Source organism: Helianthus annuus, chromosome 13, assembly GCF_002127325.2.
Source record: "Helianthus annuus cultivar XRQ/B chromosome 13, HanXRQr2.0-SUNRISE, whole genome shotgun sequence".
NCBI classification, from domain to species: Eukaryota; Viridiplantae; Streptophyta; class Magnoliopsida; order Asterales; family Asteraceae; genus Helianthus; species Helianthus annuus.
Genome location: NC_035445.2, coordinates 93,722,455 through 93,744,012, shown reverse-complemented (window position 1 = coordinate 93,744,012; position 21,558 = coordinate 93,722,455). Strand labels below are relative to the sequence as shown.

General features: G+C 39.5%; 1 protein-coding gene across 1 annotated transcript; it reads right to left on the bottom strand.

The window, feature by feature from the left end:
- Nucleotides 1-6,197: 6,197 nt before the first annotated feature.
- LOC118485815 lies at nucleotides 6,198-7,052 on the bottom strand. Its single transcript, XM_035982289.1, has one exon. The coding sequence runs from the start codon at nucleotides 7,050-7,052 to the stop codon at nucleotides 6,198-6,200; it is 855 nt and encodes a 284-aa protein (XP_035838182.1).
- Between the last annotated feature and the right edge of the window lie 14,506 nt (nucleotides 7,053-21,558).

Genomic DNA, 21,558 nt, shown 5'->3' with positions numbered 1-21,558 from the left:
AAAGAACTTGTTAGAAAAACCTCATTCCATATGGGTCTATCCATGGTCATCTACATGTGACTTCAACATAAGCAATAAATAGTTGTACTATCTTGCATAACAAAATTGTAAATGACTATTAATCCAATTTGAATTGTTATATATAAAATAGAATAGAATAGAATAATCTCATCTTAACATTAAACTAGGATTGCGACCCGTCGCAATGCGGTGGGGATTCTTTAGTTATAACTAAGTCAATCTAGGACTCGCACGTTATGTTAAACTTGTCAAACGGGAAAAAACAGATGATGTAAATACGTTCACCCACACACACATGTTGCGTCGTGTTAACTCGCAAAATTTAGAACGAAACGTAAAAACGTTAAACCAAAGACGCACGTTGCGATGTGTTAAGTCACAAAATTTAGAACCAAGCATAAAGCGAAAAATTTGCAGAAAATGAAAACTATAAAGGATCAAAGTTGAAAGTACAAAAAGTTATGAGAATAGATTACAAAAGATAAAAAGGTTTGGGTTAAAAGTAAAAAAAAAAACAAATAGTTTTGGGTTAAAAGTAATTTATGAAATACTTTTGGGTGAAAAGTAAAAAAAAATCAATTTTTAAAAATGAAAAACCCCCAAAGCCAACGTTACGACAACCATATACATAACCATTTTTTCTTTGAAAACCCCCCAAAGCACACCGCACGTTGCGGCGGGGCGTAAAACGGTGTGTCAAATAGTACTAATGTCACACAACCGTCACCGACCACCAACACTGACTCGACCTAGGATATGCGTGTTGCGACGAACCTGTCAAACATGGAAAAATAGAGGTAAAAACATTGAAATACACATGCGCGTTGCGCCATGTTAACTCGAAAAATTTAGAACTATACGTAAAACGAAAATTTGCGAAAGTTGAAAAATATAAGTGACAAAAGTTGCGAAGTTAAATTGCAAATAATGAAAAGTTTTGGGTTAAAGTTTAAAAAAACAAATTATGTAGGGTTAAAATTGAAAAAGATAAAAACCTTTTGGTTAAAAGTAAAAAATTCAACTTTTTTTTTTGAAAAACTCACAAAGCACAATGTACAAGTTGTTATGCACAAAATACTTGCAAACTTATATATGGAATAATATATCAACCACGTTTATTCCCACGTGTTTTATAGTTTTATCCAAAATCCAAATAAAAACAATAAATAGAATAGAATAGTTAGAGATATATTCTTGTGGGAATAATGTGGATCCAAAGGTAGAAGGTGTCATAAAAGTCCAACTAATCTTAAATAGGAATCTTGTCCTTTTCTTATACCTCCAACAATCAACGTTATGGAGTTAATTAAAGCCAACTTATATATTCTTCTGGAAAATTACAACTTTTGACATAAGGCTATGAGGTGTGGATGAAGTCTCATGGGGCTTTATCATGTCATCTAGGCTTCATGTCATCGCCATATCAAGCATGAGTGCTTTATCATGCCCCCTTTAATTTGAAGGGTGTGGATGGAGACTCGTGTGATGATTATCTAATTATTGTTTTATTTAAATATTTATTTTTTAACAAGAAAATAAAAACAAAACATACTTTCATTAAAAAAAACACTAGATAATTTCATTTAAAAAATAAAAACACTACATAATTTTATTAAAAAAAATACTAGATAATTTCATTAAAAAAACACTACATAACTTCATTTAAAAAATAAAACCACTACTCGTCGTCTGTGTCGAGTCCCCCTTGTTCACGATAAAACCATAGGTGCTCTGTCAGATCGGCTCGAAGGTTTTGGTGTGTGTGCCTAGCCCGTATCTTTGCTCGGATATCTTCTTTCTTAGCGTATGTTAGTATTGGGTTTGTCGGTTGAATACTTTCATCGTAGCTTTCTTCACAAAATGCTCTACCAGAGTCCTCCAATATCATGTTATGCAAAATGATACACGTATACATAACACACCGAAAGCCCGCTCGATATCTTTTCTTGCTGACTCTTGTTTTTTCTTGAATATTGTCTCCCGTACAGAGGGATTATACCTAATAAATTATTGCTAATTTAAAAATAGGGGAAATGGACTGTATCACCCTCAACTATGCAAAATTGGCCAATATCACGCCCAACTTTCAAGTTGGCTCCCATCACTCTCTACTGGACAAGTTGGTGTCACTGTCACCCCTTCGTTAAAAAAACACTAATTGAGTTAGTATTTTAAGCCTATGTGGCATTTAAATGATGACTTGGAAGCACACGTGGACAGAGCCTCAATAAATACCCCCTTTCCCTCTCTAATCAGTTGCATTTCCAACTTACCCAGTTCAACAGTTCACTTCGATGTTGGCGATCAAACCCTAGTTCGTTGATCATCGACGATTGCAGGCAACATTCAGACTCCCAAGAGGTAAGGTTTATGTTAGGGTTGATTGCATTGTGATTTTACACACTGATTTAAGTTATGGAGCGTATAGATGTTATGCTTTGGTACGGTGGTTGTCTTGATTTCTCTTTTGATCAACCTCAGTATATTGATGGTAATTCTAAGTTAATCCAAATGGATTTTGATCATATCGCATACTTTGAGCTAGTTGATTATGTAATGGAAACCAACGAGTATGAAAATAGGGATTTTTATATGTATGGGATGGATGCGGATAATGGTGATTTTAAATTGTTTCGTGATGATAAAGATGTGTTGGAACTTGCAATTAAGGCTAAAGAAGAATAGGAAGAGGGATCCTTATGAAGATCCAAAAAGGCCCGGGAAACTCACAAAGCATGGGGTTATAATGAAATGTAGTAACTGTGGGGCTAGAGGTCACAACAAAAGAAAGTGCACTGAGAAGGGGAAAACAACTGAAGGTAAATGTGATTAAGTTTAAGTTTATTGTATTGTTAATTACATGGCTTAAAGTTTGTGTCTCAGGTGGTTCTGCTCCAAAGAGACAGAAGAAGTCAACTAAAAAGGCAACAAAGCAGTCCACTCAAGAGGCAACCCAACAGTTTACTCATGAGGCAACCCAGCAGTCCACTCTTGAGGCAACCCAGCAGTCCACTCAAGAGGCAACTCAGAAATCTACTCAAAAGGGAACCAAGTCAAGTCAAAAGGGAATCAACAAGTCAAGTCAAAAGGGAAAGAGAAAGACCAATCAAGGCTGAAGTTATATGTGATCTTTTGTGTTTGTGGCACTGTTATGTACGACTTAATTAAGTAGACAATGTTATGTATGACTTAATTAAGTAGACAATGTTATGTATGACTCTAATATTTTGTCTAGTAATGTGGGACCAGTTAAGTAGTCAATCTATGACTTTTCTATGTTGTTTGACTTTTTCAGTGTTGTTTGACTTTTTCTGTTGTTGATTGAGTCACATATTGGTGTACATATTCCATTATGGTCATTGTGTTCACTTTAATAGGTTGACTCAAAAATTGATGACCATGCTTTCTGTTTGGTTTGGTGATTCTACAAGTGCACTTGGAAGTGCAGTTGCAGTTTGACCATGCTTTCTGTTTGGTATGTTTTGGTCAGTCTGCAGTTTGGTTTAGTGATTCTGCTGTTTGGTTTGGTGATTCTACAAGTGCACTTGGAAGTGCAGTTGCAGTTTGACTGCAAATTGGTCAAACTTTGGCCAAAATTCAACTTACAGTTTGGTCTGCTGTTTCTACAAGTTCACTTGCTAGTGCAGTTGCACTTTGGTTCATATTTGGCCAACTATGCACCTAGTAACAGTTTGACTGCAAATTGGTCAAACTTTGGCCAAAATTCAACTTACAGTTTGGTCTGCTGTTTCTACAAGTTCACTTGCTAGTGCAGTTGCACTTTGGTTCATATTTGGCCAACTATGCACCTAGTAACAGTTTGACTTCAAATTGGTCAAACTTTGGCCAAAATTCAACTTAAAGTTTGGTCTGCTGTTTCTACAAGTTCACTTGCTAGTGCAGTTGCACTTTGCTTCATATTTGGCCAACTATGCACCTAGTAACAGTTTGACTTCAAATTGGTCAAACTTTGGCCAAAATTCAACTTACAGTTTGGTCTGCTGTTTCTACAAGTTCACTTGCTAGTGCAGTTGCACTTTGCTTCATATTTGGCCAACTATGCACGTAGTAACAGTTTGACTTCAAATTGGTCAAACTTTGGCCATTTTGGCTTCATATGCAGTTTGTAACAGTTTGACTGCAAATTGTTTCTACAAGTTTGTGAATTTTGGCTCAAACAGTTTGACTGCAAATTGTTTCAGTCACTTGCAAGTATGGTCAACATGTACATTAAGTTGGATGTCCAGTTGAGTCAAAGTAACAAAACACTTCATTTCATTATCAATAAACACTAAATACACAAATACAACAATATGGCAATTGCAATTACAAAGGTTAGCAAATATGGTGTCTTCGACTTCGTCTTTGTGTCAAATCTCATTGCTTTCAAGTTCTTGTTCTCTTCTATTAACAACATATTGTGTAATTCAAGGTTCTTTATCTTCAGGTCTTTAAACGTCACTTGAGTTGAGGTGCCGTATGAACGTTCAACGAACATCTTATCAACATCTTCTTTCCAGAGGAAGAATTTGCAATCCCCTCTCTACAAAACACAACAACTATAAGTAAATTGCAATGGAATATCTCCTAAACACCAAATTGATATGCAATTTCAACTTACAGGCCAGTGAGAACAGCCGTAAAATTCTTGACCATGTCGTTCACTTTTACGACCAGCTACTTGAAGAACAACAACAACATCGTGATGACAGTACAAATTGCCATCCAAATCGACCTTGAATACTTTAGGTTTTCGAATTACAGCAGATGTAGAAGAAGACGACATGTTGACTGAATGTTTCAATGGGCAATTGGGGCTAGATCGGCTATAGGGAGGAGGTATTAGGGCAAGAACGACGATGACCCTCTACCTGCAATTGATCTTCGTCACCAATTTGATGGGGGAGAAGATGACTTTGTCTAGGAATTAGGGTTAAATGTTTAAACTGATGTTAAACAGATGATATATCAAGTTCCTGTCCACGTATGCTTCCAAGTCAGCATCTGCATGCCACATAGGCTTAAAAAACTAACTCAGTTAGTGTTTTTTTTAACGAAGGGGTGTCAGTGACACCAACTTGTCGAGTAGGGGGTGGTGGGAGCCAACTTTAAAGTTGAGCGTGATATCAGCCAATTTTGCATAGTTGAGGGTGATACAGTCCATTTCCCCTTAAAAATAATAACAACGTAAAAAAATAATAAATACTAGTGTTAATAAAAGTTACCTTCACAAAAATTTTCAAGAGACTCACGGCACATTCTTGACGACATCCTTAAATACTCATCCCACACATCACTCGATGTGCCGTAGGCTAGTTGCCTAATTGTTGCCGTACACTTTTGTAGTCCAGAGAAACCAACCTTGCCACTTGCACTTACCCTTTGCGTGAAAATAGGGGATTCGCCCGCAAGATCATTGGAAATTTTAACTAATAGTCATCGGCTCATACGAAACCTACGCTTAAACTGATCATCATCGTACACGGGAGTTTCACAAAAATAATCTTGCACTAGACGTTCATGAGCAGCTAACCGATTTCGTTCAATAGGAGGTTGTCTGGTACACGATGCAGAGGATTCGGCTTCTTGCAAATAATTAATCGCCTCCTGCGCCATGGCGATAACCATATCATCAAGAACACCGTCGGATGACGAGCTCGAAGAAGACATTTTTAAGTTGTGATTGGTGTGTGTTTTAGTTGTGATTGGTGTGTGTTTTGATTGTGATTGGTGAGTTTTTTAGTTTAGAATAGGTTATATATATAATAAAATTAAGAATTTTTTTTTAAATTCGACCGTTTCACAACGGTCATGTTTGACCATTTCGTACTCATTCAACGCGAGGGGGGGCGCTATAGGCGTCCAACTGGCGAGGGTGGCGCCCCCACACCCTCCAGCCTAATATATAAGGATTAGGATTAAATACAAAGACTCCTTATTTATTTATTTATTTTTTTAAAAGAAACTTTCATTAGAAAAACAGGCGCGCCCTCAAAGCAAGGACCGCCACAACAGATCACTTACAACATATACAAGGGATAAACAACCCAGTCCTTCCATTGGATAGAGACAAACCTAGACCTGTTTTTAAGCCACAAAAAAGACAAAGACTTGACCATCGCGACTACGTCGATAACTTCCGGGTTAGATCCTTCGAACACCTTAGCATTTCGCACCTACCATAAATCCCAACAGGAAATCATAATAATACCTCTAACAACTTTTTTCGCCCATTTGTCACCTTGAACTTGATTGTGAATGGCCAGCAAATCCTTGAAATCAAAAGCGAAAATCAGAGCTATTTTGCACCAATTCCCCACAGCGGACCACACCCCAAACGAAAAACCACAACCTGTGAATAAATGTGCCACGTCCTCGTCCATAGTCTCACACAGACTGCAAGAGACATCTTGTATGTATATCCTTCTTCTAGTAAGGGCCAGTTTAGTAGAAATTCGGTCCATCTCTGCCCGCCAGATAAACAAATTCACCTTGAGAGGAATCCATGATTCCCATTGCATACTATGATCTCGGCTAACCTCGTTATCATCTCGAATCAAATTTTTAACCAATGCCATTGAAAACGAGTCTTTACCATCATCGCCCCACTGCCACCGGTCCTGACTACCTGAAAAAGTTAAATTATTAAGGAGAAATTGTAAATCCTGCATCTCCGATAACTCCTCCACCGATGCTAGACCTCTTTTCCAATCTGGAACAAATCGCCATCCATTATTGTGACGCATAATCCGAGCAGCGACTGAACAACTTTTACACCTCTCCAAAGCAAACATTTTCAGCCACCGTTGTTTTAAAATGGTCGAACCAATCCAGAGATCCGACCAAAATTGCACATCAGCACCGTTTCCAACCTTCACTTTAATCAGCGTGCGAATATTATTTCCTTTGAACGAACATCGCTCCATCTCCTTAACAATCATATTCCAACATCCTTTAATGCTTCGATTAACCGGCAAGAAATCCCACCTACCCCTACCCCCATGCACCCACTCCACCACCTTACGCCACATGCTTTCCCTTTGTGTCTTAAACCTCCACGCCCATTTGGTCAAAAGAGCCAAATTAACATCCTTACAATGACTCCTTATTGTAAGAAGAGTACAAAGGCTTCTAAAACCAACTACAAAAAAAAAATTAATAATAATAAAAATCTAAACACCCACCACCACCCAAAGACTCCTTATCATCCATTAGGTATGTTGAAATTTCGTCCCTAGTTATAAGAAATTAGTGATATGGTCTCTAGTATCGAAAATTACCCGCATCGTCCTTATTGTTTACTAAAACAGTAACAATTTCAACCCTATAATGAAAGCAAGATTCATTTTTTGGACTTTCATTTAGATAAAAGAGTAAATTACAAAATTCGTCCTTTATGTTGACACCGGATTGTTGTAACACCTCGAAATTTTGTGTCCAATAATGTGTTAACACGTGTCATGAGTTTACACGTGGCAGTAGATATTAAATAAAGGACTAAAATTGACAAACCTTGAAAGTATGTAAATTCGAGGGTTATAAATGTCAACAAAGGGTAAATATACTGTATAGTAACCCTAAGCAATGCTCTACCTTCAAACGAATAAATCATGGATCGTACGGAGCGAAACGCGGAAGAAAGTGAGAAATTACAAGCTGCAGGAGTTAACTGTGTCAACATGTTTAATTATACCTCTGAGTGACCCTTTGACGAAACCGAGGCTTTGTAACAGTAAAATACGCTCACTAAAATGTACTACATAAATTTCGCGAAGTTCCGTTGCACACTAATGAATCACACCTCAAACCTGCATTCCAACTCACTTCTGGAGCTCCAAAGCTTTCCTCTATCATTCTAAGTCGTGCACTAAGCTTCTGTAAGTTGCCTAACCCTTTGTGGTTTCATTTTTCAATAGTTTTAGCCTAAAAGTCAATCCGTCGTAATTAACGATTGACTTTGCGATAAATCACGAATGGTCCAGTGGTTTGTCGAATCAAAGATAGTTATATGATGGTAATCATGTGGGCATTAAACCCCTAAAAGGGCACCCTCTGATTCCCACTCTAACTAGATCAAATATCGAGTCAAACGTGCTTAGAAAAAGTCAACAGAAATGTCATTTTGCGATTTCTTGCATAATCTGTAATGTAGATGATATGTAACCTGTTTGAACACTCATAAAACATGATAATAAGTATATAAACTAGTCTAAGCTTGTTTGATCCGACCATTTATTGTTTTGACCCGGTTCGGAGCCGAAAGTCGCAAAAGTTTGACTTTTGCATTGACTTCAGTTCTGACCCGTTAAAGTTTGAAATAGATATGCCTTAGGACTCTCTTAGGACCAGGTTACATGAAGGTATAAACCTCTATGACCGGTTCGTTGTTTGTCCGAGTCTTTTACACATTTCCGTTAAATGCTTAAAAGTTGACCGTAACGCCCTTTTTAATTTAAAACGAGAATTTCGGACACGTGAAAGGATCATGACCTTGGTTACTGATTTCTAAGCATGTCCCTAAAATTTCACGTCAATCCGAGGTCCAGAATATGAGTTATGCTAAATAGCGCAAATTGCGAAACTTTAGTAATTAAATAGCGCAATTAGCATAACGCCTATCAAAACCCGGATTTCGACACCAAACCTTTTACTCACTGTTGTAAAATAATATTTTGGGATTTTTAAAGATTTTTAATTATTTTTAACCTGCTCATAACCTGCGGTTATGGCAACGGTTCGGCAAATACCGAATATGCCCTTTTCGGCCATAACTTGAGTTCTATAAGGTCTTTTGACCCGATTCCAGTTGCTACTGATTTTAATTAATAAATAAAGTATTTTAGACTATATAAACTATTCGGGAAACTCAGATTTCTTGTAGAACTCTAAAACCTCCTTTATAATCTTTAAAAAGACCAAAATACCCCTACGGGGCAAAATATGAACTTAAACTCGTTACGGGCATTACAGAAGGTATCCTACTGATACCACAACCTCTTTAAGGCATATTGACTTAGGAAATCAGTGTAGGACTCCTACGGATTACCCGTTGCGCCTTTAGCGCGCACGGTTCGGCTTATGTAACTAGTTTACAAAAGTTAGCCGAAACGGGTCAAACCATATTGTTTGGACCCCAAAGTCCAGAGTATGATTACTATACCCATATAAAACAAGTCTTCAAACTTGTTGGGTCAAAAATCACACTCCATTCACGGTTTTCGCCTTTCACGTGATTAAACCGTAACTATACTTTGAAACTGACCGGTCTAAGCTACGGCAAATATAAAGACCCGTTAGGATTCTAATAGGTTATTTTAAAACCTTCGTTCCAGAATAGGAGACCAGTAAAAGCTATCTGTGATTTATTCAATTAAGGATTATACTTGCAAAGGTAAATACTTTTAACTTATTTTCCGTTATACGGGCTTGGGTTACGGTATCTAAAATACCGCTTGGTCGGGCAATTGACCCCAACTCATTAGTAGTTGGGTATTATCAATGTGACCCGTTTAAAAACTGTTTTGTTGGCTTAAAGCCTTTGGGGGCTTAATGACCATGTCCCGGATATCCTTGGCAGCATTTATGAATGGCCACGACCTCGACATCCCGATGTAGGCGTACACCCGACATTATGTCTATAACTATAAAAGTGTAGCCGTTGGTTAACCGCCACAGTTTTATACTATGTGGTATGTCTTTTAAACTTTAACCCGATACGACTCGGGCGACCAAACGCATAGTAACATGTAATTCTTTACAAGATTTGATTATAAATTATCCCAAGTTATAAAGAGTTTGTGCCTTGAGCATTTAAACCAATTTTATTAAACATTTTACAAAAGTGTCAGTTGAATGTATTTACCAGTGTAAACTGACGTATTTTCCCCAAAAAGACTAAATGCAGGTACTAGGCGTAATTGGCTGGGATTTCTCCTTAGCATCACTAAAAGTCTCGCAAGCTTAAGATGCCTGAAGTCTGTTGAACAATATTTTGTTATTTCTATTTGATCCCATGTGGATTATTATTTCAACAATGGTGATACATTGATATTACACTTAAAAGTTGAAATATATTATCTTTATGCTTCCGCTGTGCATTCATTTATATTGTGTGGTTTGACTATAATGTTGCCAACTACGTCACGGTAATCCCCCACCGGGCCCACCGGTGAGACACGTGGAAATCGGGGTGTGACAGGTTGGTATCAGAGCCAACACTGAGTGAATTAAACACTAGCCTTTGTGTTTAATCTCAGTTACACAATTGCACATACTTGAGTCTAGACAAGAACATAGGACAAATTCGAATTGCTATTCCATGTGTGTCTTTTTATTGTTATTGTTATTTAAAGTTTTGAAAGCAGGAATATGCCACCTGCAATCAGACGAGGAAGAGGACGAAGAGGCAGAGGAACGATCATTACTCACAATGATCACGAAGCTGGACCTTCGAACACGCGAGCTCCTTCCAGTACAAGGAGTGAAGAACCACAGAGACGAAGAAACCTTTTTGAACCTGCGAGACATTCTACCTCGCATAGCTCAACACCCTCATACCGTCATTCGTTTGGACCAGATTCGGAAAATAATCCCAATAACCCTCAACCATCCTTTTTACCTCTACAGCGATCTGCTTCGCAGTGATCTGCTTCGCACCATTCTTACGGCGATCCATCACCTTTCTTCGTAGGACAGTTTAACCCGGTGGATTATGTCTAAGAGCCTATAGGGTATAACCCTCTAGGACCAGAGGATCACTTTTCTGAAGATAATGCAGTGGATATGGACGAGGATACAGACCCCGTCGAGCCTGCTAGGGGAACTCCCACTCATCCAATCGAGATCTCAGATGGGTCATCCTTCCATGGAACGCCCTATCAAGGTCCCGATAGTTACCAGGCGAGGTTTGACCAATGTAATTGGTACTTTACACCTTCACATCATTACTCGCCCCATGATCAACAGCAACAACAGGATCCTTCTAAGGATTCGCGGTTCGTGGCCGTTACGCCACCACCACCGCCACCGGTTCAACCAGAAATTCCAGATCCGCCAAGGCGAAGAAGATCAGACGCACGGATGTCCACCCGAGGAGGGGAATTTCATTTCAGCACCCCTCGTCACTCGAGTGCGAGTCACTTTCCGTCAGTACCTGAAGAGGAACCACAATTAGGGGAACCTTCTGGTCACCCAGCAGAGGTGAATTTTGCACCAGTTGCACCACCTCCGCCACCATTCGGATATGACAATCCGATACCAGCGTACGGCGCTTCCACGGCGTACAATCCGTTTGAGCAGCCGACTAATACGCGTTACAACTATAACTATGATGCCGATCCATATGTGATAGCGGCTAATTATAATGCGCTCCATGGAACCTCTTGGAGAGCCGATTACTCAGCTCATGGGTATCCAATACCTTCTAGACCTCCGGTTCCGCAACCGTCGCAGCAGCCACGTTTTTCTCCACCGGAGCAAGAAGAAATACTCCACCGTCTAAACCGTGTGGAACGAGACTTCGAACAAGAACGCAAGAGTAATCGCGGATTTCTCAAGGGCTTAGCAAACCTACTAAAGGGAAGGAAGAAACGAGACCATTAGTCTCCTTATGTAATGTTGTATTGCAATTTAGTCTCTGCGTGGACATTTATCGTATTTCAGTCCCTACGTGGACTTGTCTTTTAGTCCCTGCGCGGACATCTATCGTGTATTGGTCCCTGCGTGGACTTGCTTTTCTATAAACCTCTGCGTAGGTAGTTATTTATTTAAAAGTCCCGTTTAGGGCAGCGTGTAATCGTATTTGAAGTTTATGGAATGTTATGTTATAAATTTCATTTTTGTTATTACTATATATGAAATAAATCAAAATCATTCCTTTTAAATTTAAATCTGGCTAAATAAAGAATCTTATGAGTGAAACCTAGCCAGGTGTCTTTTTAGACCCGGCCAAGATGGTAAGACCTGATTAAAAGATTCAGAATTCCAGTTAACCTCTGTAATCATGTTAACGTTCTTGGCAGATGTGATTCGTTAAAATCACACGCGTCATTCTTATATAAGAATCCTTTCAAGGATTTCAAAGCCCAAATTAATGATTTAATAAATCATGGGTTAAATCATCAATAAAGATGATCACTTATTAAACATCCATTAGTGATGTAGTGCCTACGGGCCGAATTATTAAACATCCATTAGTGATGTAGTGCCTACGGGCCGAATTATTAAACATCCATTAGTGATGTCATGCCTACGGGCCATAATTATTGGCATAATAAGGCAAAAGACAGTGGTGGTCTATGACTCCCTGTCAGAAAGGGTAAAAGGACTACGGTTCAAACCTTCATACCTGGATTCTCTGTAATCTCGGCTAATACTATAAAAACGTCCTCGTGACTAGGCTTTTGTGCCAATAGCAATATTATTTGTAATTAGGATAAATATGTTCAAATCTTAAAATAAAAGTGAGTAACAAATTAACCAGATATGGTCTCTGTTACCATGGTTAATGAATTGCCATAAAAGACAATTCCATATTAAACTCCTAAATAAAATTTTCGTTATCTTCTGTAACAAATTCAAGTTACCATGGCTGATCCTAGTGGAGAAAATAGCCACTCGAAGGAAGACGAATATGATAACGCCCAAGTTCATCTGACGGGCGCAGAGTTGAAAGCTCTTGTCGATAATGCTGTCAAGGCAGCTCTGGATTGACAATATGAGGAATATACTGAATCTCGGAGCCGAACCATATCCAAACCACACTCAAAGCCGAAGACCCACACCAAATCTCACAGCAAATCGCTGTCCAATCCTAAAAAGGACGATGATAATCATTCGTCCAATGAAAACAGTGTCCGTCAAGAAAGAGTATATACTGACGCATCTCGCGCCAGAGGCTGCACCTACAAATACTTTGTATCATGCAAACCCCGAGACTTCAATGGGGAGGAAGGAGCGGTCGATTGTATGACGTGGCTTGACGAGATGGACACCGTGGTGGACATCAGCGGCTGTGCGGAAAGAGACGTGGTAAAGTTTGTGTCTCAATCTTTCAAGGGCGAGGCTCTGGCTTGGTGGAGGGCGTTGGTTCAGGCCTCGGGAAAGGCTGTTCTATACAGCATGACATGGGAGGAATTCGTTTCTCTCATCAAGGAGAATTACTGCCCTCAACATGAGGTGGGAAAGATAGAATCCGATTTTCTATCATTGGTGATGACAAATCTTGACTGCCAAGCTTACCTAACGAGCTTCAACATGATGTCTCGGTTGGTTCCATATCTGGTAACCCCGGAGCCAAAAAGAATCACTCGTTTCATCGGTGGGTTAGCCCCCGAAATAAAGGCAAGCGTGAAGGACTCTTGGCCAGTGACCTTTCGATCTGTAGCAGACATATCTTTGTCCCTTACTCTGGATGCGGTCCGACAAAGATCGCTAAGGAACAAAGAAGCTGAAAAGAGAAAGCGTGAAGATGAAACTTCACGGAGGTCGAGCAAGAAACACCGTGGAAACGGTGATAACAAGAGGGGGTCGGAGTCAAGGAAGGATGGGCAACAGTCTAGTGAGAAGCCCAAATGCAAGACTTGCAAGAGACATCACTTCGGAAAGTGTAGGCTCAACTCAAACTCGCAGACTCAGTCGAAGTCATATGCTTGCGGGTTGTGCAAGTCAAAGGACCACAAAACCGTGGACTGCAAGAAGATAAAAGATGCGACCTGCTATAACTGCAACGAGAAGGGGCACATTAACAGCAACTGCCCTAAATATGCCAAGAAGCCTGAAGTGGCCAAGAAGAACAATGCTAGAGTCTTCAGGATGGAGGTGAAAGAAGCAGTGCTGGATGACAACGTAATCACAGGTACCTTTCTCGTAAATGATATCTTTGCAAGAGTACTTTTTGATTCGGGCGCTGATAAGTCTTTCGTAGATCATAAATTTTGTAAATTGCTGAATATGCCTGTCAAAACCTTAAATGTGAACTACGAGGTAGAGCTAGCAGATGGAACCATAGAAACCGTCTCCACTGTGTTAGATGGATGTGTGATATCCATTAAGAACCACTCTTTTCCTCTATCTCTACTTCCCTTCAAATTAGCCGGTTTTGACCTAGTATTGGGTATGGACTGGTTATCTCACAACCAGGCCCAAATCGTCTACAACAGAAAGCAGATTGTGATAAAGACTCCGGCTGGTGAATCGCTTACCATTCGGGGAGATACCCAGTATGGATTGCCTGAGCAAGTGACTATGCTCAAGGCTTCTAAATGTCTAAAGAAAGGTTGTGTCATCTACATGGCACAGGTGATTATTGAAGAACCTAAACCGAAGATAGAAGACATTCCCGTCATTTCGGAGTATCCAGAAGTTTTCCCTGAAGATCTACCTGGTTTGCCACCAGATAGGCAAGTGGAATTCAGGATTGATATCATCCCTGGAGCAGCACCTATTGCTAGAGCACCTTACAGGCTAGCGCCAACCGAAATGAAGGAGCTAAGGACCCAGCTGGATGAACTACTAGCTAAAGGTTTCATCAAACCTAGTTCGTCTCCCTGGGGAGCACCTGTCCTGTTTGTTAAGAAGAAGGACGGATCGATGCGTCTGTGCATCGATTATCACGAGCTTAACAAGGTCATGATAAAGAATAGATATCCCTTGCCAAGGATCGACGATTTGTTCGATCAGTTACAAGGGGCAAGTTATTTTTCGAAGATTGACTTGAGGTCAGGCTACCATCAACTGAAAGTCAGAGATGAAGACGTACATAAAACCGCATTTAGGACTCGTTACGGTCACTACGAGTTCCTAGTGATGCCTTTTGGGCTCACAAATGCACCGGTTGCGTTCATGGATCTCATGAATCGCGTCTGCAAGCCGTACTTGGATAAATTCGTCATCGTCTTCATCGACGATATTCTTATATACTCGAAGAACCGAGCTGACCATGAGAAACACCTTCGCTGTATTCTCAAACTGCTACACCATGAGAAACTCTATGCAAAATTCTCTAAGTGCGAATTCTGGCTACGAGCAGTCCAATTCCTAGGACACGTTGTCAGCGAGCGTGGTATCCAGGTGGATCCCGCTAAAGTAGAGGCTGTCATGAATTGGCAAGAGCCAAAGACGCCTACTGAGATTCGTAGTTTCCTGGGATTAGCAGGATACTACAGGCGATTCATTGAAAATTTTTCAAGGATTGCTGCGCCCTTAACTTCCCTGACCAAGAAGAAGATAAAATTTATTTGGGGCCCTAAGCAGCAAGAGTCCTTTGATATACTAAAGCAAAAGCTGAGCAACGCTCCTGTGCTGACACTACCGGAAGGTACCGAGGAGTTCGTAGTTTACTGCGACGCATCACACACCGGCATGGGATGTGTGCTCATGCAGAAAGGCAAGGTTATTGCCTATGCTTCGAGACAGTTAAAGGTGCACGAAAAGAATTACACAACTCATGACTTAGAGCTGGGTGCCGTTGTGTTCGCACTAAAACTGTGGAGGCATTACCTGTATGGTATCAAGTTTGTGATCTATTCTGATCATAAGAGCCTTCAACATCTATTTAATCAGAAGGAGCTAAACATGAGGCAACGCCGTTGGATGGAGACTTTAAATGATTATGATTGTGAAATCAGATATCATCCCGGCAAAGCGAATGTAGTCGCTGATGCCTTAAGTAGGAAGGAAAGGGTGAAACCCATTCGAATCAATGCCAAGAGCATTGAAGTCAAGAATAATTTGATTGAAAGGGTGTTAGCTGCACAGAGAGAAGTTGTGTTGGAAGCTAACTATCCTAAAGAAAAGTTAGGAGTAACTGAGGAGCAGTTAACCCTTAGCAAAGACGGAATTTTACGATTGAATGGGCGAATATGGGTTCCTATCTATGGAGGACTAAGGGATGTTATCCTCCAGGAAGGCCATAGTTCCAAATATTCTGTCCATCCTGGAGCTGATAAGATATATCAGGATCTAAAGGCAAATTATTGGTGGATAGGCTTGAAAAAGTCTGTAGCCGCTTATGTAGCAAAATGCTTAACTTGTGCGCAAGTCAAGGCTGAGCATCAAAAGCCATCTGGCTTGCTACAACAGCCTGAACTTCCCGAATGGAAGTGGGAATGTGTAACTATGGATTTTATTACCAAGTTACCCAAGACAAGGAAAGGAAATGACACAATATGGGTGATCGTTGATAGGTGTTGGTGCACTACATCTGCTGATTACGTCTTGTATCGAGTCATTATCTTAGAATGTTAAATCTAGGCATGTAATACGAGAAATTATGAGATTGTATAGGTTTATAGTGTTTGGACCGCTCATAGGTACATGGTGATAGTGGACCGCTCATATGACACTATCTTGGGCCACTTATGTGTCAAGTTTATGGGTCGCTTTTATGACATGTATATGGACCGCTTATTGGGCCTGTCCAATAAGCGGTTCCAGGAGCCTATAAATACCTCTAGAGCGATTTCATTTGTAACGAGTTCCTGATTTTCGTACCGAGGTGCTGCCGGATCGAAAACAGATTGTATTCATCGTCAAATCAATAGAAAAGAAGATTAAAGTGTATATCAAGCTATTCCTACGTCATTTACTTGTTTTCCGCACCTGTAATTGACGAAAACACCTCTGAACGACTCGTTCGGGTCGCCAAACGATCCTACAAGTGGTATCAGAGCTTCAGGAGGAGGAGTTCTACAGGAAGTAGCTGAAAATTGTCGAAAATTCTGTCTTCTACTCATTCTTTTTCAGTTTCAGATATTTTTTCACGGTCGAAACTTGCTCAAAATCTCAGGGATTGTGCGCGATGGTATAAAGACAAACCCTTGAAAGTTTGGGGTTGAAATTCAAAGAAATAGTGGGTCAAATCGTTGTCCGAAGTTGGATCGCTTTTCTGGAACAACTCTGGATCGCTTATTGGACCTAGCTTAAACCGCTCATCCGTACGTGTTTAGGACCGCTTATTCGGTCGAGTGACTTGGACCGCTCCAAAAACAATTGTGAACCGATTGTTCATACATTTTCTGAACCGCTCGTACGAACAATTACCTGGATCGCCTATTTGGACCATCTGAATTCGCTCGAACAGACTGTAAACTTGTGAACCGCTCGAACGACATTACTTGAACCGCTCCAAATATTTCTTTCTGGACCGCTCAAAGAAATTATATTTGGACCGCTTTTCTGTCAGTTGCCTTGAAATACGTGTTAAGTCATCATGAATTCTGAGTATTACAACGCCTTTGCTACATCGACTACTCCAGCCGCGATTGCTCAAGCTATGAACCTGGAAAATGAGACTGGAACCACCCAGAAACCCCCGAAACTGATGAGTATTGAAGAATACTATGGGTGGAAAGATCGCTTTGAAAACTGGGTTCAGGCAAATCATCTCAGATCGTGGGAATGCATATTGGAAAAGTACACATTGCCTCGAACATAATTGCAAGTCATTAAACAGATATCTGAATTCTCAGAACAAGAACGTGCAATGTACAGAGCAGAGAAAATGATGATAAGTTTGTTACAGCAGGCGATTAAAGAAGATATATTCATTCTGCTACAACACGACAAAACTGCAAAGTCAATTTGGGATGCTCTTAAAGTAAAATTCGAGGGTAGTGAAAGTATGATCAAAAGCAAGAAGGCATTGCTTAAAAAAGAATTTGATCTGTTTAGCAGTTTGTCGGGAGAGGATACTAAAAAGCTGATTGAGAGATACTGCCACTTAGTGCGTTCGTTATCGATGTTGGGAGTTGAAAAAGGTCGTGAGGAATGGGTTGATAAATTGGCTGACGCGTTACCTCAGAAAGAGTGGGGAACGTATTTGATGATACTGAAAAACACGGGTGTTTATGACAAACTTACAATTGGTCAGTTTATTGAGAACATTGAGAGTCAGGATCTTGAGCAGCAAAAGATCGCGAGGATGAATAATCCTAGTGGTCAACAAGATGTTAAAATGTACTATAAAGGTAGTATTCCAGTTTCTGAAACTGAAAGAAGTCCGAAAATTCAAACCGCTTTCAGTGCTGGAGATTCATCTGACAAAGTTGATCAGGGTTCAAACAAGAGCAGCAGTGGGTTTTCATCATTTCCGAGTGTGAATCCGAAAGAGACTAACACAAGCTTTCAGTCTCAGAGTACAAAAACCGGAAATGGATATATAATTCAGTGCAATATAGCTCTCAACCTTCCAGAAGGTCAAAGCTTCTCTGAAGACACTGCTAAAGACCATATGGCACTTCTGGGTTCAGTTCTGTTATCTTATGAAGGTCTTGTTGCTGGTCGGATCGGAAATCCTATGCTCACCAAAGAGGATTACGATCAAATAGACGCTGAGGAAATGGAACTTATGGATATCAAATGGTGTCTTGCGAGTGTTCTTCGTCGGGCTGAGAAATTCAAAACCATTACCGGGAGAAATGACTTTCTTGATGCACATGTTTCTACTTTAGGTTTTGATAAATCTAAAGTTACTTGTTTTCGATGCAGGGAGAAGGGCCATTTCAAGCGGGAGTGAAAAGGAAGAGAAGCTAGCGGAGCACAGAATCCATTCGGGAAAGATGATTACTACCGCAAAGCTATCTATCAACAAGTTGGTCAATCCCAAGAACCTCAGACAGCTCATGGGAGAAAGATTGAAGATTCCAAAAGAGCTTGTGTTGTAGATTTCAGCTGGAGTGATTACATATCATCTGAAGCTACAGCAAAACGAGTTATTGATCAAGATGATGAGAAACTACCAGAAGGTTTCAGTTGGGATATGTTCGTAGATGAAAAGGGAGGTTTTAAAGCTTTCATTGCAAAGATCGTCCGAGAGCCAAATTTATTTGCTACTTGGATGAGATCTATTGGAGAGAATGTATCAAGTGGAGATGAAAAATCTGTGTCATCTGATGAAAGTTCAGATAGTACTGATAGACACTCAGAACACTCTGGGGATGTTTCAGATAATTCAGATGAAACTGTTCAAGAACAGAATGTTGTATTTGACAAAACACCATCGGATTCTGATGTATCAGATGGTGATTCTGATAAGTCTGTACATTTTGATCAATCACCTGATCACAGTAGCAGTGATGATGAGGAAGAGAAACATATAAATACTGCAAAATCTCATATGTCTCCTGAAAGTTTTCATTTTTATTTTGCAGAAAAAATGGAGAAACTAAAAGAGAAACAAGCTGCTAAAGAACAACAATCTGAATCTGAATGTGATGTTCAGAATGCTGAAAATGTTGCTGAGAAAATTGGCGAGTTTGTGAAAGAAGTAGAAAAGGTGATTGAAGTAGAAAAAGTGGTTGAAGTTATTAAAACAATCGAAGTTGAGAAGATTATTGAAGTCGTCAAGCCCTGTGAGAAGTGTTTGGAAGCCTGCAAAGAGTGTGCAGCAAAAGACGACATCATAGCTGAGTACGAGAAAAAGAAAGAGCAGTTATTGTTCAATCTTAATTATGTGAAGGAATCGTATGATGTGTTGAACAAAACAGTAACTGGTCTTCAAAAGACAAACACAGAAAGAGAACAGGCACTGACGATGATGAATGCAACTTTAATGTCGAAGCAAAAAGCTATAAATTTCTACATTGAAGAAAGTGCCAAATGGAAGCAAGAGTTGGAAACTGAAAAGATTGAAAATGAGAGGATTAGGAGGTTATTGTTGAGCTATTCTACCTCTGATTATGTTATTGATCGTGTTTACCCAACTGTTGCAGGTATGGAAGCTTTTCAAGCTGAGAAACCGAAAGAAAAGAAAGATTGTGGTAAGAAACCGACCGTTAGCTATAACAAGTGTCCGCCTCCAATTTGGGATGGGTATTCACCTAGGAAACCAAATGAGGAGAAACTTGCAAAAGCAGTCAATATACAGCTTAAAACCGACACAACTGACGTCTTACCAGAAAACATTGATGTGACATTTACCTCATCTGATACTGATCATGAGTCTGAATTAATCAAAAAGGTGGTCGATCAGGTGTTGGACACTGATGAGGAGACAGAGTCAAAGTCTGAGTCTGGAGGGTCAAAGTCGTCAGTCAACAGTCAAAATTCGTCGATTAAACGGTCTTATAGTAAAGAATTTTTGTTATCAAAGGCAGATTTGGATGATGAAACATTCGAAGTTGTTTATACTTTGAATGGTTTTGACAAATTATATTACAACAAAGAGTTTCCAATTTTAAGTGTTAAAACGGATCTAATCAACAAAACTTTTAAACTAATAGAGGTTAATATTTCTGAGTTAAAAGTTTTGAAAAATTTTGAAAAATCTAAAAAATATACTTCTAGAGTTCAACAACGTTTAAACAAGAAAAATGGTTACAATTCTGGTCCTGGATTTCCTAAGAAAACCAACCAGAATCGTAGCTACAAAAAGAAAGATTTAGGTTTTATTCCACCAGAAAATCATAAAAATGAGAAAAATTCTAATTCAAACACTAAATTTGTGACAGGTGGAAGCTCGAAAGATGAACAACAGAAACCATTTTGGAGACAAACTAACAAAGAGTTTCTTGCTGAAAAGAGAAAGAATGGAACTGGAGTATTTCATCCGAGAAATGCTCAAACCTGTTTGAAATACAATGAAGTGGGTCACATTGCATCGGATTGTTCGAAAGATATCAAAGCAAAACAGGGAGCTTCTCAGAAGATGAAAGACAAAGTTGTGGAAAAATCTGAAAAATCCAAAATTTTTAAAAATTCGAAAAATGAAGTTGGAGAATGTTCAAAGAAAAAGACAAAATTTTACAAAAGACAAGGAAATGACAACCAGGTCTGGGTTGCGAAGAAGGATGAAGTGAAAGTCGGCGATGAATCTGGTTCCACAATGCCAGAAGAGCCACAAGTTATAGAGAAAAGTTCAGAAAATGATGATGTTCTTCCATCATTGAAGTTTGAGGAGGTTAAAAAGAAAATTGGAAAAATTGAAATTTTAAATCAATTTTATGATGATGAAAAAGAATTTGATGTTGAGAAAACATTCAATGGGAATGTTAAAAACATATTTGGGAAAATGTTGGATGGAAAAGCTAAAGGGGTAAAAGATTTTTACGCAACTAAAAAGGCGACATACAACCCTACAGCTGAAGAGTTGAAAGTCCTCAAGTCTGAGAAGACTTGGAGGGAAGTTTGCTTCCCAGAATAGTCAAAGGACTATGCCGGAGATCCCAAGTTTATATCGTGGATCAGGAATCGGCATCATTCTAGTTTATGATATGATTGATTGAATGATTGTGATTCATGTTTGGATGTTTTGCAGGTGAAAGGACTATGCCGGAGCTTCCAGGTGGGTAATTGCGAAGCAGGAATCGGCATTTTTGATTGATATAATGGTGATGTAGACGTAATATTCCTACACGTGGTAGTTTTTGGGTATCTACAAGTGGTAATCTTGATCCCACAAATGGTAATTGTGGTTAAATTTTTTGAGATGCTTGGATATGTTGAGTTAATTACATTTACAAGTGATACAGAAGGTTCTTAGATGCAAATGGTAAATCAGGGACATTAATTTGTACTTGATTTACTATTCATGACAAAAGA

What these genes read in the sequence shown, in the direction of transcription:
- LOC118485815 (XM_035982289.1), bottom strand. Translation starts at nt 7,052, where the DNA reads ATGTGGCGTAAGGTGGTGGAGTGGGTGCATGGGGGTAGGGGTAGGTGG.